Here is a 15,880-nt window from a genome sequence, read left to right as displayed (position 1 = left end):
AATACTGCTCCTGTCCTGCAATAAAGGGCTCCTACTCCTGCTGTATCAACGTACACAAGTTGTTCGTCACCCCCCCTGATTATTCTGCTGCAGCCGGACTGCGGCACCTACTATAAAATAGAATTGATTTTCTAATCTGGATTCTCCATTGAAAGTGTGTACAGTTGATTTTTGTATATATTTTGTGTGATTTTGTTTATCACTCATAAATTGAGAACCTTGCTGAATTCATTCATTAATTCCCAGAGTTTTTAAATGGATTTTCTAAGATTTCCACCTACAACATATTGTCACTGGCAAATAGTTCAGTTTTACTTCTTTCTTTCCATCTGGATCCCTTTTCTTTCACTCTTTTTCCTCACCTAATATCCCTGGCTAGAACCTCCAAAAGTATTAAACAGAGATAGCTAGAACAGACATTCTCAATTTGTTCTGCTCTCGAGCAAAAGCATCCATATTCATTCACAGTTAAATGTGATGATGGTGGCCATAGGATTTTGTGTGGGTGAATGTATCAGATTCAGGAAGTTCCTTTTCAAACCTAGTTTGTTGAACTTTTTTTCTGGTGGTGGTGGTTGAGTGTTTTATCATCAAGGAGTGTTAAATGTTGTCAAATATCTTTTCTGCTTTTTTAAAATCATGATTTTTATCCTTTATTCTATTGGTGTGGTGTATCACATTTAATTTTTGAATGTTAAACCAACCTTGTGTTTATGAGATAAATTTCCTTTGGTCAGTTTACATAGTACTTTTTATATATTTCTAGATTTGGTTTGCTAGCATTTTGTTAAGGATTTTTGCATCTAATCAATACTAGTCTATAGTTTTCTTAGAATGTCTTTGTCTGATTTGATATCAGTAATATTGGCCTCATAGCATAAGTTGGGATTTCTTTTCTATATTTGGAAGAGATTATAAAGAATGGACATTAATTATTTTATAAATATTTGGTTCAATTCACTGGTGAAAGCCATCTGGGCCCAGGCTTATCTTTGTAGGTAATTTTGTTTTTGTTTTTTACTTTTTTACTGTTTGGTTTTTAAAATGGCATTGCTGTCTCCTTGTGGCCTCTGTGTCCTTGAGTAACATTTTGCACTTCCAGCTGAGTTTACCACTGAAGTGTTTTTGAGCAGCTTTCAACTATCTTTTTGGATTTACATCAGGTGTATTTAGCTTACTGAGAAAAGAATCAGTCAGTGGTTTTGTAATTCTATCTGAAAGGACAAACCTTTTCACAATGTAAATATTTAAATGAATTGCGTTGTTTGGAGTGGCAAGTTCATGGCTTGGCTGTTTACTCAGAATATTATTTTGGGATGTTAAAATTATTTTTACAGGGGCTTAGTTTATACAGAGTAGACATGGCCTATAATTTTGTTCAATCACCTTAGTTACAAGTCTAGGGTTACTTTACTTGTCACCTAGGTAAATTAAGTGCCATTTTGTTTAGATTAAATCATTAGTTATTTTATATATTTTAGAAACCACCTTTTTTCATACTGCTTATCTAATTGCCAAAATAACAAGGGCCAAAACCACTTATGAAATGTATTTAGGCAAAAATATTTAAGATTTAGAACAAATCACTTCATATATTAAAATATCTTGAATATTTTTCACCATACGTTGGTGACTTCATCTAGAGAATCCTTTTAATGTTATATAGAGAAATCTAAAAGGATCCTCCTTTTAGAGAAATCTAAAAGGATCATGTGAGTACATGATCATTCAATCAAGTAGAAACAAATTTTTGATAATATATTTAGTTCTGGTCCTCAAAATACGAAATTGTCCTCCAAAGAAGAGATACTTAACATCACTAGATAAATGTGAGTGGTGACAATTATTCTGTATTTTTAAAATACAGAATAATTTGATGAAGATACTTGATATCATTTTGTCATTGTTCAATAAAATTTTCTCATAGTTTTAGCTGACTAAGTAATGAATTAATACAAAAAAACCTGGTGCTCCTTTAGAATATGTATCTCTTCTAAAATGAAATTGAATTTTTTATGCAGAATATTGAATGCAGAAGTTGTAAAACTTTGTTATTAAATTTTTTTCTATTTTTTTGGTTTATTTTGCTTTGTTTTGATAAATTTATTGTAGCTGAAGTGATGGTGTTGAAAGCTATAGTACCTGGGAATAGATGATTCTGTGTCACTAACTAGCTCTGTAACGTTGAGCAAGTCACAGCTTTCTGTCACTTGATTTTCTAATCTCTGAAATAATACCTGATTGCCTGCCTCGAAATAAAACCAAGGAGCATGAGATTAATGCAATGTGTTATTGTTTTCATTACTATCAGTATTAACAACATTACTATCAGTATTAACAAATACAATCTACCATAACTGGAATCATTCACTGTTTTCTCTAATTGTCTTTGTCACATGCTACCTGAGACTGAATGTTGGGAGAATTATCTGAAATACTGTTGAGCGTATTGATTTATCATGGTTGATTTAAAGGTTAGGTTGATACTGTGTCTCACCTCCTTTGGTATCTGGACGCTCATATGGAAGTGAGTGTTCGCCATTTTCATTGACACTGGGTTACCATTCTGCTGCACTAGACTTTGCTGCAAGTGATTGATTGGCTTTACTGAGTCTCACTTTTTATATCAGTTAACTTTTTTGGCATTTTATTAATTTTAGCAGATTCCCTGTAGCATCTGAGTAGATATAAAAGTAGACAGTGACAACCAACTCTTGCCAGAGCATTTTAATTATCTGCCCATTGTGGTTTTTATTTATGTTTTTGGAATTATTTTTGTAAAAAGAGCTTGACTGTATATGTAAGCTGAAAGAGAGAAAATATAACTGATGGATCTTATTTAGTATTTTCATGTTAAAAATGCTTAGTTATTTATGATAACTAATTTTAAACATTTTAAGCTCCCATTGCAATTACTGTTACATGTTTAGAAGTTACAGTGATTTCATATAATGTTTGACTTTTTAATGTAAATTTTTTTATTTGTTTATGGCAGCAGATGCATTACAACTCTTACTACATATATAGAGCATAATTTTTATATCTCATTGTATACATAGTATATTAATGTTTGACTTTTAATATATAAATTAAAAATAGGTACTATCATTTTTCTCTTATTCAGTATGATCGGGAAATTAGATATTTCACCAAGTGAGTTTTCCAGACAAGAGGAAATTATTTTTAGTTATTATTTGTAATGAGATTTACCACTATATACCGAAAACTTTCTCTGTGTGTGTTTGTGTGCGTGTGTGTGTGTGTGTGTGTGTGTGTGAGAGAGAGAGAGAGAGAGATGCTATCAAGGAGCCACATTTAATCTTTATAAAAATGTTATGAGGTGGGTTTTGTCATTGTTCTTAGTTGTTGAGGATAGCAAGGCTGTATAAGATCTTTCTGTAGCCTAAGAATATATTCTTTCCACACTTTGAAAGATTAAGTTTTGGGATAATATTTTCCAAAATAAATTGGTACTGTCCCTAACCTTTTTTTGGTAGACTATGGTGGCTGTAATTTAACTCTGTAGCACTTTCTGAGTTTTCTTTTCAGTGTGGTTTTTAACCCCTGACTGGCTCAGAGTACATGTTTGCCCTGTACTAAATGACCTGGCTGTACTCTCTTCCTGATTTCTGTCCTCTTCTTTCCTGTCAGGATGTCTTGTGTCTGTGTGTCTGCCTTTAGCTGCTCTCACCTGCCTGCCAACCTCCTAGCACAACTAAACTTGTTAGATATGTGAATTAAAACTAAGAGTCATTAGCTGTCATTGAGGACCTGTACATCCTTCCTAAGTAAAAACTGTGAATTCATGTCAGCTATTTTAGCTCCTCATTGGAGTTTCTCTTTAATTTTAGGTTTTACAACTTTATTTCAGAGGATTGAGTTTGAATAGCAATCTGGCCTCACCAAATAATTTGTATGTGAATATTATACCCAGTTAATCTTATATGCTAATGTTTCCTTAATTTAATAAAACATTCTAAAGTATAGAGTTGTGAATTGGTAAAGCAAAAAGAAATATAGTGGTTACAATTTTGGTACAAAATTAATTCTGTGTGTCACTGTTGTACTTAAAGTTATATCATCTAGAAGACTTATTATTACTAAGGCTACAGTACTGTGTGTTTGCTGAAATGTTTACAGAATTACTTTGCTATAGTTAATGCTCAATCTTTTTGTTACATTTATGTGAAAAAAAATTTTAGTTGGTATGATAGATAATTAAAAGGAAATTAGTCATTGGCAGGAATGGGTTTTCTCTTATTTCAAAATAGTAGTTTCATTTCTGCCTAACTTTTAAAATCATACTGAAAAGAAGCAAATTGCTATTGGTCTTACCCACTGAACCTCTCTCAGAAGATGTCAATAGGAAAAACGCCAGTTAGTCTCTAACAACTAGTAGTAAAGATGGTGGCATGCTGAAAGTACTTTAAATGTGTGGTAATCTATTGAAAATAGACAAATTAATGCTATGGTTCTCAATTCCTGTTCTGTAAACCTTTCACAGGTTACCAAACATTGATCGGTGTGTAAAAAATATTTTTGGCTATAACAGTATTCATCATTGTTAAGAGGAATCTGTCAGATGGAACATTGAACTGAATGGATTTTGTTAAGCAGTGGAAAGTGGTTAAAAAGAAGAATCTGTAAAGTGCTAAGTCCATGAGTGCAGAACAGGAAAGACAGAAGCAGTTTTTCTTCTTGATCCCCAGGTAAAAAGATGGTCAGGTGAGGTGCAGCCAGGGCCTATGGAACTTTGTGGAGATTGGAACACACTGCTGCACTAGAGCAGACACAGAGTAACAGTTGACTGACAGTTTGTTTAATGAATCTCTTAAATTTTCATGTGTATCAAAAATTATTTTACTCAGAATCATGCTGTAAACACAGACAAGTTGAGGGCCACTGATACTTACACTTTCCTTTTTGAATTAAGCATGTAGTAGTTATAACTTTTAAGTTGGAGACATTTCACTTATATTACATCCTATGAATACAGATCTGCACTTGCATTTAGTAATGACTATTTGGGAATTAAAAGTTAAGTTCTACATTACTATTAAAATTTCAGGGAAAAAAGCCAGCAAATTGATATATAACGCTGCTGAAGTCTACCAATTACTTTTTAATTGGTATTATAGACCTCATTCTGAAACCAGAATGTTTTATTCTCCTAAGTGTGAATATGCCGTATGAAGTTTCTCTAATTGATTTGCTGTGCCCATTCCATTTGATGTATCATTTTTCACAATATTTCATAATTTGTGCTCACTTCTAATGAACAGAGTCGTTAGGACAGGCATGTCTAAGTACAACTGACAGCTAACATTAGGTGCCAGATGCAGTTTATAAAGCTATGTAGAACTGTAGAGAACAGTTTAAATAAATTAGCACCTGTACATTAGTCTCACTTGCTGGTAATTTATAAGCGAATCAGTAGAGATGACATTTAGGTAAGTCATTGATCAAGTTAACAGCTGCAGACCCACTGCCCAGCTGGGATATCTAATTAATAGAGATTGCATTCCTGACCCAGTGCTTCTCTTGGGTTGAACCTACAGTCCTTTTATACTTTGACTTCAGCCTAAGAATATAGTCAAATACTTTGCCTTCATTTTAAAGAACTCTTAAATTATCAGTATTCCGATTAAAACCTAAACAGCAAAAAATAACAGCAGCAACAGAAAGCACAAGCATGTTTACTAGCAAGTTTAGCTTTATTCCATTACTTAGATTAATTTTTAAAGCTTTATATTTAATAGCATCTTTTTAAAAAATATTTATTTTTTAGGTGTAGATTGACATAATACCTTTATTTAATTCATTTATTTTTATGTGGTGCTGAGGATCAAACCCAGGGCCCCGCACGTGCTTCGCGAGCGCTCCACCGCTGAGCCACAAGCCCAGCCCCTTAGCATCTTTTTTTAAATGTTCTTTAGTTGTAGGTGGACACAATATCTCCATTTTATTTTTATGTGGTGCTGAAGATCAAACCCAGTTCCCCACTCGTGCTAGGCGAGCATTCTACCACAGAGCCACAACCCCAGCCCATTTTAGATGAAATTTTTAAAACTTATATTTCTTAATTTTTGGCAGCAGTGTTTTAAGCATACTTGTCATACTTAACATTAAATGTATATTTCATTTTTTTTTTTAAGGAGAAGGAGAAGAAATTTTTATTTGTTTGAAGAAGAAGGAGGAGGAGGGGGAAAGGGAGGGCAGGGGAGAAGAAATTTGTATTTATTTACTTATTTATTTTGTGGCCGACTGGCATTGAAATGAAACCATACATGCAACACTTTCTCAAAATGAGACATTAATTGAGAAAACCTAAGGGCTTTGCCAAGTAAATTCCATACAAATTTTAAAACTTAGTATAAGAAATGCTAAGCTAGAACTTATTCCAGTTCCTTAGATTTTCTTGGGATATAACTTACAGTTGAAAGATTAAGGAATCAACAGCCTTAAATCAGGGAATAGGACAGTGGTTTGGGTATCTTTTCAGGTACTCGGACCTGAGTTTTGATGGTGTTTGAACACCAGTGTGTGTATGGATCCACTCCAAAGTATGGTTCTTATCCTGAGAAAACATTTCTTGAAACACAGTTGTTAAGCCATTAAACAAAGACTTTTTGGCTAGCAATCTTGTTTCAAAGCTTCTTGAAGAGTCATTTAAATGAGTCTTAACACAAGCACTTTTTTTAAAATTTAGTGCTTCCTATTTCATAGTAAGTAATAATTTTTCATGTAGGTTGTTTAGAAGGGAAAGAGCCCTTATTTCAAGTAATTGTGAAATTTCTACTAGTTCTTTCATTGTTGGCAAGGTTGGTCCACAATTTGAAAGTGAAATGCCAGTATTTCTCTAGTTCTAAAATACTTGAGGGACAAGGCCACTTGCTGCTGGTGAGTGCCTACACACAGTGCGAGCTCAAGAACATTAACTCTGAACAGAGAGCTTCACATCCACAGAGAATAGTTTCCTCACCACCTTCCTCCTGTGGTTTTCTGGTTGGCTGAATTTCACCTATCAAAATATTTAAACTTGGCATTCTTTATCATGCCATTATGGATGCTTCAAGAAAACTGCTCAAAAGGAATGAAGTATTCCAACACTTCTTTGCTTTCATGTTTCTCATTTTCTTTTCTTGTCCTTCTGTACCTTTCCCAACCAAATCTTTGCCCTAAGTTTTTTGGTGAAATAACCTACTCCCATCCATTTTTGTTACTTGTTCTTTATCATAATTACCTTATTGAATAAGGCGGTGAGTTTGGTGTGGATTTTATAGGTTAATCTTAATGTTTTTCTGTTGAAGTAAGGAAGTGCATTTCTAGTTACTGTGCATTTGGGGAAGCCTAGAGGACTCATGAACTTAGCCTGTGTAAGATGTTATCTTCAATGAAGTGTTTTCTCAAGTGGAATAAAAACTGTTGAGTTGAAGAATAAGAATGAAATTGTCTACCATCTGCAGGGAGAGCTTGGGGAAGTCCCTGGAGCTGGTGGTTTTTGAGAGAAACTGATTAAAGAAACCAAGACCATCAGTGGAGGTGGAGGTGGAGGAAGAGAGGGAAATTTAAATACTATATTTGGAAGGACTTGAGCAAATACCTTTCTACTAAAATAAACATCAAGCCTAATAGACCAGCTGAGAGGCCAGCAAAACTAACATATAAGGATGTGTGCCACTGAACTGGTTTCCCCTAGCCTGGCTATAATTAGGTCTCTGTCATCCTGGTTAGGAAGGCAAAATCCTAATATTTATTGTAGGGTAAGAAGGTAAATTGAGGGGCTAGGGCTGTGGCTTAGCGATAGAGCACTTGCCTGGCATGTGTGAGGCACTGGTTTCGATTCCCAGCACCACGTATAAATAGATATATATATAGATAGATAGATAAATAGACATTAAATAGATAAATAAATAGAATCAATCAACAACTAAAGAAATATTAAAAAGAAAAAAGGCAAATTGAGAGGAAAACTTGTTAACAGTCTAGAGCTTTGTGGTTGTCATTAGCTATGTGCGATTATTTTAATTATAATTTATTATTAAATTGAAATTTTATTCTTTCAATTATACTGGCCATATATGTGCACAGTAAGCCACATGGGCTACTGGCTATCATTGTACAGCACAGATTAGAAAATATGTTCATCACTAGAGAAAGTTCTGTTGGACTCTGTTGGCTAGAATGTTGCTCCTTCATTTCTTCCCAAATAAGAATTTGTATATTTGTCTTGTATTATTTAAGAGAAATAGAATACTTGGAAGTATAAGCAATATTGGTCTACTGTTTTGTTTTTATATTATCTTTCATTGAAACAATCCAAAATATCTGAAGAGTAGTTTTGAAAACATTTCACAATACTATAAGAGAGTAAATAGAAATTTTAAAATTGATAAAACTTTAAATAATACTAAAGGCAGTTGACAGTTGGAAATTGGAGCTTGGGAAATAGATTTGACCTCTATCTGCTTGAGAGAAAGAGACTCAAAGATGGAACTCTGAGGGAACCAGTAATCGTGAGACCAGAGTTCTGTTTAGAAGAGATTAAGAAAGAGTTTTCAGGCAGGTGGGTGGGAAACATGACTGCAAGGGAGAGAGGAGACAGAAACCTCACATGAAGAGACCTGAAAGTAGGTTGTGGGATTTGAAAGAGGCCTTGGTGACCATGAGAAACCAGTTGCTGGACTGGAGTTAGTGTGAGGCTAAATTGAAGTCTGTGGATAAAGGGGTAGTTCAGGGAGTGGGTGGATGCTCCTAAGAATAGAAATATTAGATGACTTGTTCACATGAACGTTATTTGAGGTCACTGACAAATATGGCAGCCATAGGTACTGAAAGGAGCAAATGGGAGCATTAGCCCTTTGTAACTGAAATAAGTAATGCGGAAATTGAAGGCCAGGGCAGCTTGGGGAGAGGATGGCATGGCCAGATGGTGTGGGCCTTCAAAGAGGATGGTGCTGGCTGACATGGCAGAGTCATATGTGAGCACAGAGAAGTAACTGAGGGCCCAGGCTTGACAGGTGAGGCTGCTTTTGATCTAGGTCTGCAAAGACAAATGTGACTGTATAAAATGACAAGGAGAATGATGATGTGCCAGGTGTCTAGAAAGGAAGAACTGGCTGATTAAAAAGGAATGAGAGTATCACTGAAACAGGTAACTGAGGCCCCCTTCTTTGTACCCTCTTGTGTAGCCTGGATATGGTTCTGTCACAAGTCCTATGTATTTTATTATGCCATAATATTTTATGTATTATATTACAGTAAACCCTGTTTTTGAGATTATGTGTATGTCATCTCCAATGGTAGAATGAGGTTGGGAGCCGTATCTTGTTCTAAACTAAACTAGCAGAGCGCCTAGAATTCAGGTGGAGTTAATTTGTTGAATAAAATAATTTCTTTAGGAGTTTTTTTTTTTTATTATTATTATTTTACTACCAAATAGCTGAATGTCCTTGACGTCAGTGAAAAAGTACATCTGTTATCTAAGAAAATTAGATTGATTCCTTGATGAGAGAAGAGCACATTCCAAAATTAAATTTGGGAAGTTCAAGTTTTGGCTTTGCCATTTATTTCAGTGTGATTTTGGACTAACTTTTAAGCTGCTTTTTCATCTGTAGAACAAAGCTGTGAATACATGACTTATATTTTAAGTCTTAATATGGTGAATAATGTACTTTATGTAAACTAAAAATGCTTGTTTATTAACATTTATCAAAAGCCTGCTTTGTGTTGTGCTTTTATAAATATCTTACTTAATCATTTAGTCCCTATGACAAGCAGATAAATGTTGATCTCCTTATAAACAAAACCACTAGGAGTGGTTGTATTTGAAAGCATGGTTATAATAAGACACAATAAAAATTAGACTTTTATTTAATCTTCTATTCTCTTATTCACCACCCTTCTGAATTCTGCAATGTAGTGAAAGTAAAGATTTGTTCATAATACTTGGCCTCAAAATATATCTGAAAGCTGTTCAACTCAATATTCACATTCAAAATTCTTTTTGTTCTTTATACATTTACTATTTATTTCAAAAGGGAATTAATCTTTTTTGCATTTTAACAACTGTGTTAACAGGGAGTTAAGTGGACCCAGAAGGTAACAAAAATTATCTTTTTATTAAAAAGTCAGGTAGTGCATTACTTTAGAGTTTGCAGAACTGTGGAATGCACAAAGGAGACAAATGGAAGTAATAGGTCAGTTATGTTAGTATTAGTCCACGCATACACTGAACAAACGGCAGGTGGCATGTTGGAATTCATCCTTTTCTATTTTGTACATTTTGTTATCTGGTTTACAAACAGCTTGTTTATTTTATTTTCCGTTTCTTCATTCCTTTTACTTTCATCCTTGGTTTTTCATTCTTTTTACTGCATTTGTGATTGCTTTTTATCTATCTGTCATATCTAATGCTTTTCCACAGTATTTGATACAATACCTTGTACTGCAGTGCATAATATGGTGAAGGATTTTAAATTAATAAAGATATGTTAATTTACTTTTAGCTGACTTTTTTTTTTTTTTTAAGGCAAAGCCACCTTTCCTGATTCTTTCAGTTAATTTCAGAATATGTTCAGCAAATTCTTTGTGGTCTTATTTTCATTTTTTTTAAGACAGATTGCTGTAAGTCCTCAATATTGTTTGCACTACATAGTTAACATTCAGATTCTACCAATCAGCTTCTTCATGCCTTTTCTGAGAAATGAGAAATTCAACTATGAGAATGAGAAATGAGAAATTCAACTATGGGATGGAATTCTTAGATTTTCATTAAACTCTAGGATTTTAGTCAGTGGACCACCTAAGTTAATAGTAATTTTCATTTTTCAAGCTGATGCCAGTGACAGTTTGATCCTCATTTGAGAATCAGTTGGCGTGTCTTACTTGTGATTTTTGTGAGTTTACCATCAGTTGTGCTTAGTCTTCTGTGCAGTATGCTATTCTGATCCAAGCCTTGGAGTCAGCAGCCTTTTGGCCAAGATGCTGACCACCTCGCAGCTGCTGTATGAAACTGTGAGAACAAGCTCCGAGACTAGTGATGTGGTCCATAGGTGCTCTAGGCTGGGTTGCCTTTGGGAAGGTCTTGCACATTTTTTTAAATTTTAACATCTTTCCACCTTTCTATTTTGAAACTTTTCAGTGTCCGGGAAATTTTAATATTTCAGTGACTGCAAACATGTAGATGAGCGTGTGCCCTTCACATGGATTTGTCAGTTAACGTTTTGCTGTATTTCCTTTTTCTGTACATGTAAAATTCTTTTTGAGTAATCCATTGAAAATTTCAGATTTAAACTTAACCTGTAAATGCATCAGCATATATTTATAACCCCTAAAGACTTCATCATCTGATAGTAACATCACATCTCATGTAATCATGACAATTCAGTGATGTTTTATATAGTATATATTTAAATTTCCCCACTTTACCCCTAAAACATCTTTACAGCCATCTAGTTGTTTTTATAACCTAGACCTCTTGTTTTGTAAAACTGTTCTGCATTCTGGTCTTCTCATTGCTTCTTCTCATGATCAGACTTAGAATGGGCAGAGAGTACTATTTAGACTATGTAAGTGACATCTGCTTCTCATTGCATCACCCCAGAGTCTTTGTGAATTTTCTATTTCCCAGTAAATTTTCAGCCAGGACTTTAACATCTGATGATCCTTTCCTGAGATGGAAGACTAACTTGAAAGTTTTAAAATGTTGATTTTTCTACTTTTGTCATTCCTTCTACTTTTAGTGTTATTGTTTTATAAAGCAGTTTTCTTTTTCTCCCTGTGTGTGTGCGTGCACCCATGCACCCAGACTTAAGTGTATAAACACCTACATATCAAATGTGTTACGAGGCATTGTCCTTTTTTTTTTAATTTTTAATGTTCAAATTATCCCACCTTTGGCCATTGGGAGCCTACTGCAGCTGACTCCTGTGTCCTTTTGAGCACTTTTTTATTTTCTGAACAGGAACATGTCTCATGCTTATTTTGTACCTTGCCATGGGCCTGCAACCAGCCATTTCTGCAAGATTGAGTTCCTTATGCTGGGAAATTATATTTGAGGGGTCATGGTGAATGAGACTTAGAGCCTAGTCTTTGCTATTTGCGTGATCGCTGGGATTTGGAATGATTGCCCTTGAGTATATTATGACAGAAGTTATAGAAGAGCATCTCTAATTTTCCTTTACAAATGAAGGATTTGTGCTCTCACATTCAGGGGGTTAAATTTGAAGCTATTATTTGAAAATTGTCAATAACCAGTATAATAGTTATAATGGGTATATAGTAATTTTATTAGCCCATTCAAAAAATTATGCAACAAGAATGCAAATGGAACTCTAGTCCAATGATTGGCTTATAGTGAGAAATCAATAGCTATTAGTGTTTTTTTTTTTTTTTAGTTGTTGATGGACCTTTGATTGATTTATTTATATGTGGTGCTGAGATTCGAACCCAGTACCTCACACGTGCTAGGCAAGTACTCTACCACTGAGCTACAATCCCAGCCCTCAATAGCTATTAGTTATAAGGTCAACTTGTTTTTTTATAACAGTTGTTAACTAACCTTTGTTTGTTACTTTCAGAGAGCTATTGTCTACCTATTTCCAAGTGGTTTGTTTGAGAAGCGAGCCAGGCCAATAATGAAGGTAGTTATCTTTATTTTTAAAAAAATTTGATTTAATTTTTTATGTTACAGTAATTATCTAATACACTTTTAATTTATTTTCTAGCATCCTGAACATATTTTTCCAAAGCAAAGAGGTAAGTTTGCTCAAGAATAAAATTATTTCTTTCTTTATTACACTGTTGGGTAATAAAGAATGTTGGGTAATAAAAAATGTCAGCAGTTATTCATGTATTGTAGAGTAGTCCTTCTTTGCCTTGGTAGTCATGAAAGAGGGTACAACATATTTTGTAACTGATAATGAATGACTGGGGTTTGCAAATTATTTCTTTTTATTAAATGATATTAAAATTAGACCAGGTTAGAGTTTAAGCCTATACTAATGTCACACTAGTTATTTGTATTTTAATATGCCTTTTTGAGGAAAGTGTGATACAGATCTCCTAAAAACTCATTTAACTTTTGTTTATATGAAGCCTTTCTAGTTCTTCTTCTCTTTCTCCTTTCTTTCTTTTTCTTTTTTTTTTTTCTTTCAGTACTGGGGATAGAACCCAGGGCCTCACGCATGCTAGACAAGCACACTACCACTGAGCTACATCCCCAACCCTTTTCTTCATTTTGGAAGCACATTTTCACTAAATATATTTTATCTTTCAGCACTTTAATGGTGTAATTTCATTGCCTTGTCTTGGCTTGTTTCTGATCAGCAGTTAGCCATCATTCCTATCATGTCCCCTCTTTTCTGTGGCTTCTTTTAAGATTTTTCTCTTTTAAATATGTTTAAACAAAAATCTTTAAAGCACAAGAAGCTTTAAGATTGTCTGGGAATTGAATAGTATATTTACTATCCATTAAAGGTCTCTTATCCAGCATAGACTGGTGGTACTTGTTAATTTAAAAGTGAGTATTAATGCTACAAATGACTTATTTAAAAAATATTCAAAATATCAACACGTTTATTCATCAGTCTCTTGATGTATATTCCTGGAAGATTTTTTGAGTATGCATGTGTTCCTCTCTGTTCCTTTTGAATATCTGTGCCACTTATGTACCATCACCATTTTTCAATTTTGATTTCCTTACAATGGAATAAAAGAAAAAAACTTCCTAAGAAATCCCAGTGCAGCATATATCTATATTTCCACAAATTTTTCCTTTAAGCCACATTAAAGTCCAACACAACATTTTTTTTCAACTTGCCGTTGAGTCTTTCTAAAGCATTCAACTAGTTTTCACAGAAGCAGCTACTATATTTTCAGTTTGTACTCATAGTTTGTCTGTTTATGTAATATTTAATTCATGTACAGTAATTATAGAAATAAGTGCAGCTGTAATAAATGGTTTGGGGATAAACACAACTGACTCTTAGTAAGCATGTAACTCGACAGCAGAAATGTGTGGAGGTAACAGAGAAGGGCCTGGGAGCCACCCGCTGAGTGCGCAATTCCAAGGCAGCATTAGTCGATATGTTTAGTGTTAATTAAACGGAAGTTGGTAAGAGAGGAGGCATTTCTATAGAAAATTTGTTTTACATTATGTTTCTGCTAAGTCTTACATCTTCAGAACTAGGCTTTCTGTTCTGCTTTACTTCACTCTTTGAAATTGCTTTACTTTCATCCTTTTTACAAATATTTCAAATCTTTTTATAAATATGTTCTGTCTTTCCTATTCAATTCTCAAACATGATTGATTTTATATATAGTATCAATTTAATAATCTCTTTTGAGGAAATAAATGAAGGCTATAGTAAAAGCATCCACCAATTTTAAAGGTACAGCTCAGTTTTATAATATAACCTTATGCACAAGGCATAGTAATTTACACCCAGTGGCTTTTCCATAAATGTTTGTAAAAGTGACTTCCTCTGCCTTTTTTTTTTTTTTATACTGGCTCCTCAATTTTTCAACCTCTCAGGCTCCCCACCAATGCCTCTTCTTTGTTCTACATACCTCTACTGGTTGTGTCTTTCCTAATACATCTCTCCACCTGAATTTCCTTTGTTCCTTCAAATTGTGTCAGCTTTTCAGTATTAGAAGTTCATTGTTACTGGCAGCTGGAATGTAACAACTGAAACTTCTGTGTATCCTTTCAAGGTACCCATGTGTTATTTTGAAAATACATCAGAGCTGGTAGGATTATTTTGCATTTCAGTTAACTGTATTTAAGCAGTACTTCTTTAGGATTAGCGAGGTAGTTTGATGCTTACCTCCCTACCTCCTTATTTTGTCATACTTTGTAAATATAGGTGAAACTGATTTTTGTGTGTGTGTGTAGTTTAAAAAAATAACTGAACTTTAGATTTGGATAGATAATAGCACTTACAGTGTACTACCCCTTCCCTTATTAAAAGACAGAAATTTCTGGATAAAGTTAGCATAGAAATTCTGCTTAACAAGTGCTAAGAATATTGGGAAAATGAAGATGTATAACAGGTTGATGGCAGAACTTAATATTAGACAATATGGTATTCATGGAGGGTGAGGAGTGGTTTATTGAGACTAGAATGTTAATTTATATTGATAAAAACCTATTATCCATTAAGTAGATTTGACGACCGTGAACATTTTTGCACCAAACATTTAACACTGAAATGTTGTAAAGCAAAAGCTGTTAACTAAGGCTATAAAGAATTTGAAAACGTAGCATGATTTTATAGCTACAGATAGAAATACAAAGAATACATTTTCTATGCAGATGCCTATGAAATATTAATAAAATTCTAATGTATTGGGTCATAGGAAACTCTAACAAAATCCAAAAAGTAGAAATCGTATCAGTTAGAGTTTTTGACTTAAAAATCAATAAAACTGTATCGCTGTTGGGTTAGACCAAATGAAAATTGAAATTGTAGACTATTTAGGAATACATGACAATGACAATAGTTCCTGTCCAATCCTATGGGATGTAGACTTTATCATGCAGAGACAAACATATATTATTAGTAATTAAGAGAGACTGAAAATAAATGAACTAAGTATTCAATTCAGGAAGCCAATAAGAGAAAAACTAAATGGATGAACATAATGAAGAAATTTAAAAGAAGATTTATAATAAATAAAACCAAATAGTTCTTTGAAAAAAAATCAATGAAATCAACCAATTACTGGCAAATCTGAACAGGAAAGAAACAAAACATAAGAGAACAGTATTTTTTGTTGTTGCAGTGCTGGGAATTAAACCCAGGGCTTCATGCATGCTAGGCAAATGCTGTACCACTGAGCTATATCTCCAGGCCAGTATTAAAAATTTTAAGTAATA

General features: G+C 33.8%; 1 protein-coding gene across 1 annotated transcript in view; it reads left to right on the top strand.

Annotated features, from left to right (window-relative positions):
• Mrps9 (mitochondrial ribosomal protein S9) overlaps nucleotides 1-15,880 on the top strand; it is a 57,107-nt gene that overhangs the window by 15,563 nt on the left and 25,664 nt on the right. Inside the window, exons 3-4 of the mRNA XM_015505010.2 lie at nucleotides 12,582-12,644; nucleotides 12,729-12,759. Of these exons, the coding sequence (XP_015360496.1) occupies nucleotides 12,582-12,644; nucleotides 12,729-12,759 (94 nt within the window). The remainder of the gene's footprint in view (nucleotides 1-12,581; nucleotides 12,645-12,728; nucleotides 12,760-15,880) is intronic.

The sequence above is a fragment of the Marmota marmota genome, unplaced genomic scaffold (assembly GCF_001458135.2).
Source record: "Marmota marmota marmota unplaced genomic scaffold, marMar, whole genome shotgun sequence".
NCBI classification, from domain to species: Eukaryota; Metazoa; Chordata; class Mammalia; order Rodentia; family Sciuridae; genus Marmota; species Marmota marmota.
Note: the sequence above shows the minus strand (reverse complement) of the source record. Positions and strands in the feature narration are given on the sequence as shown.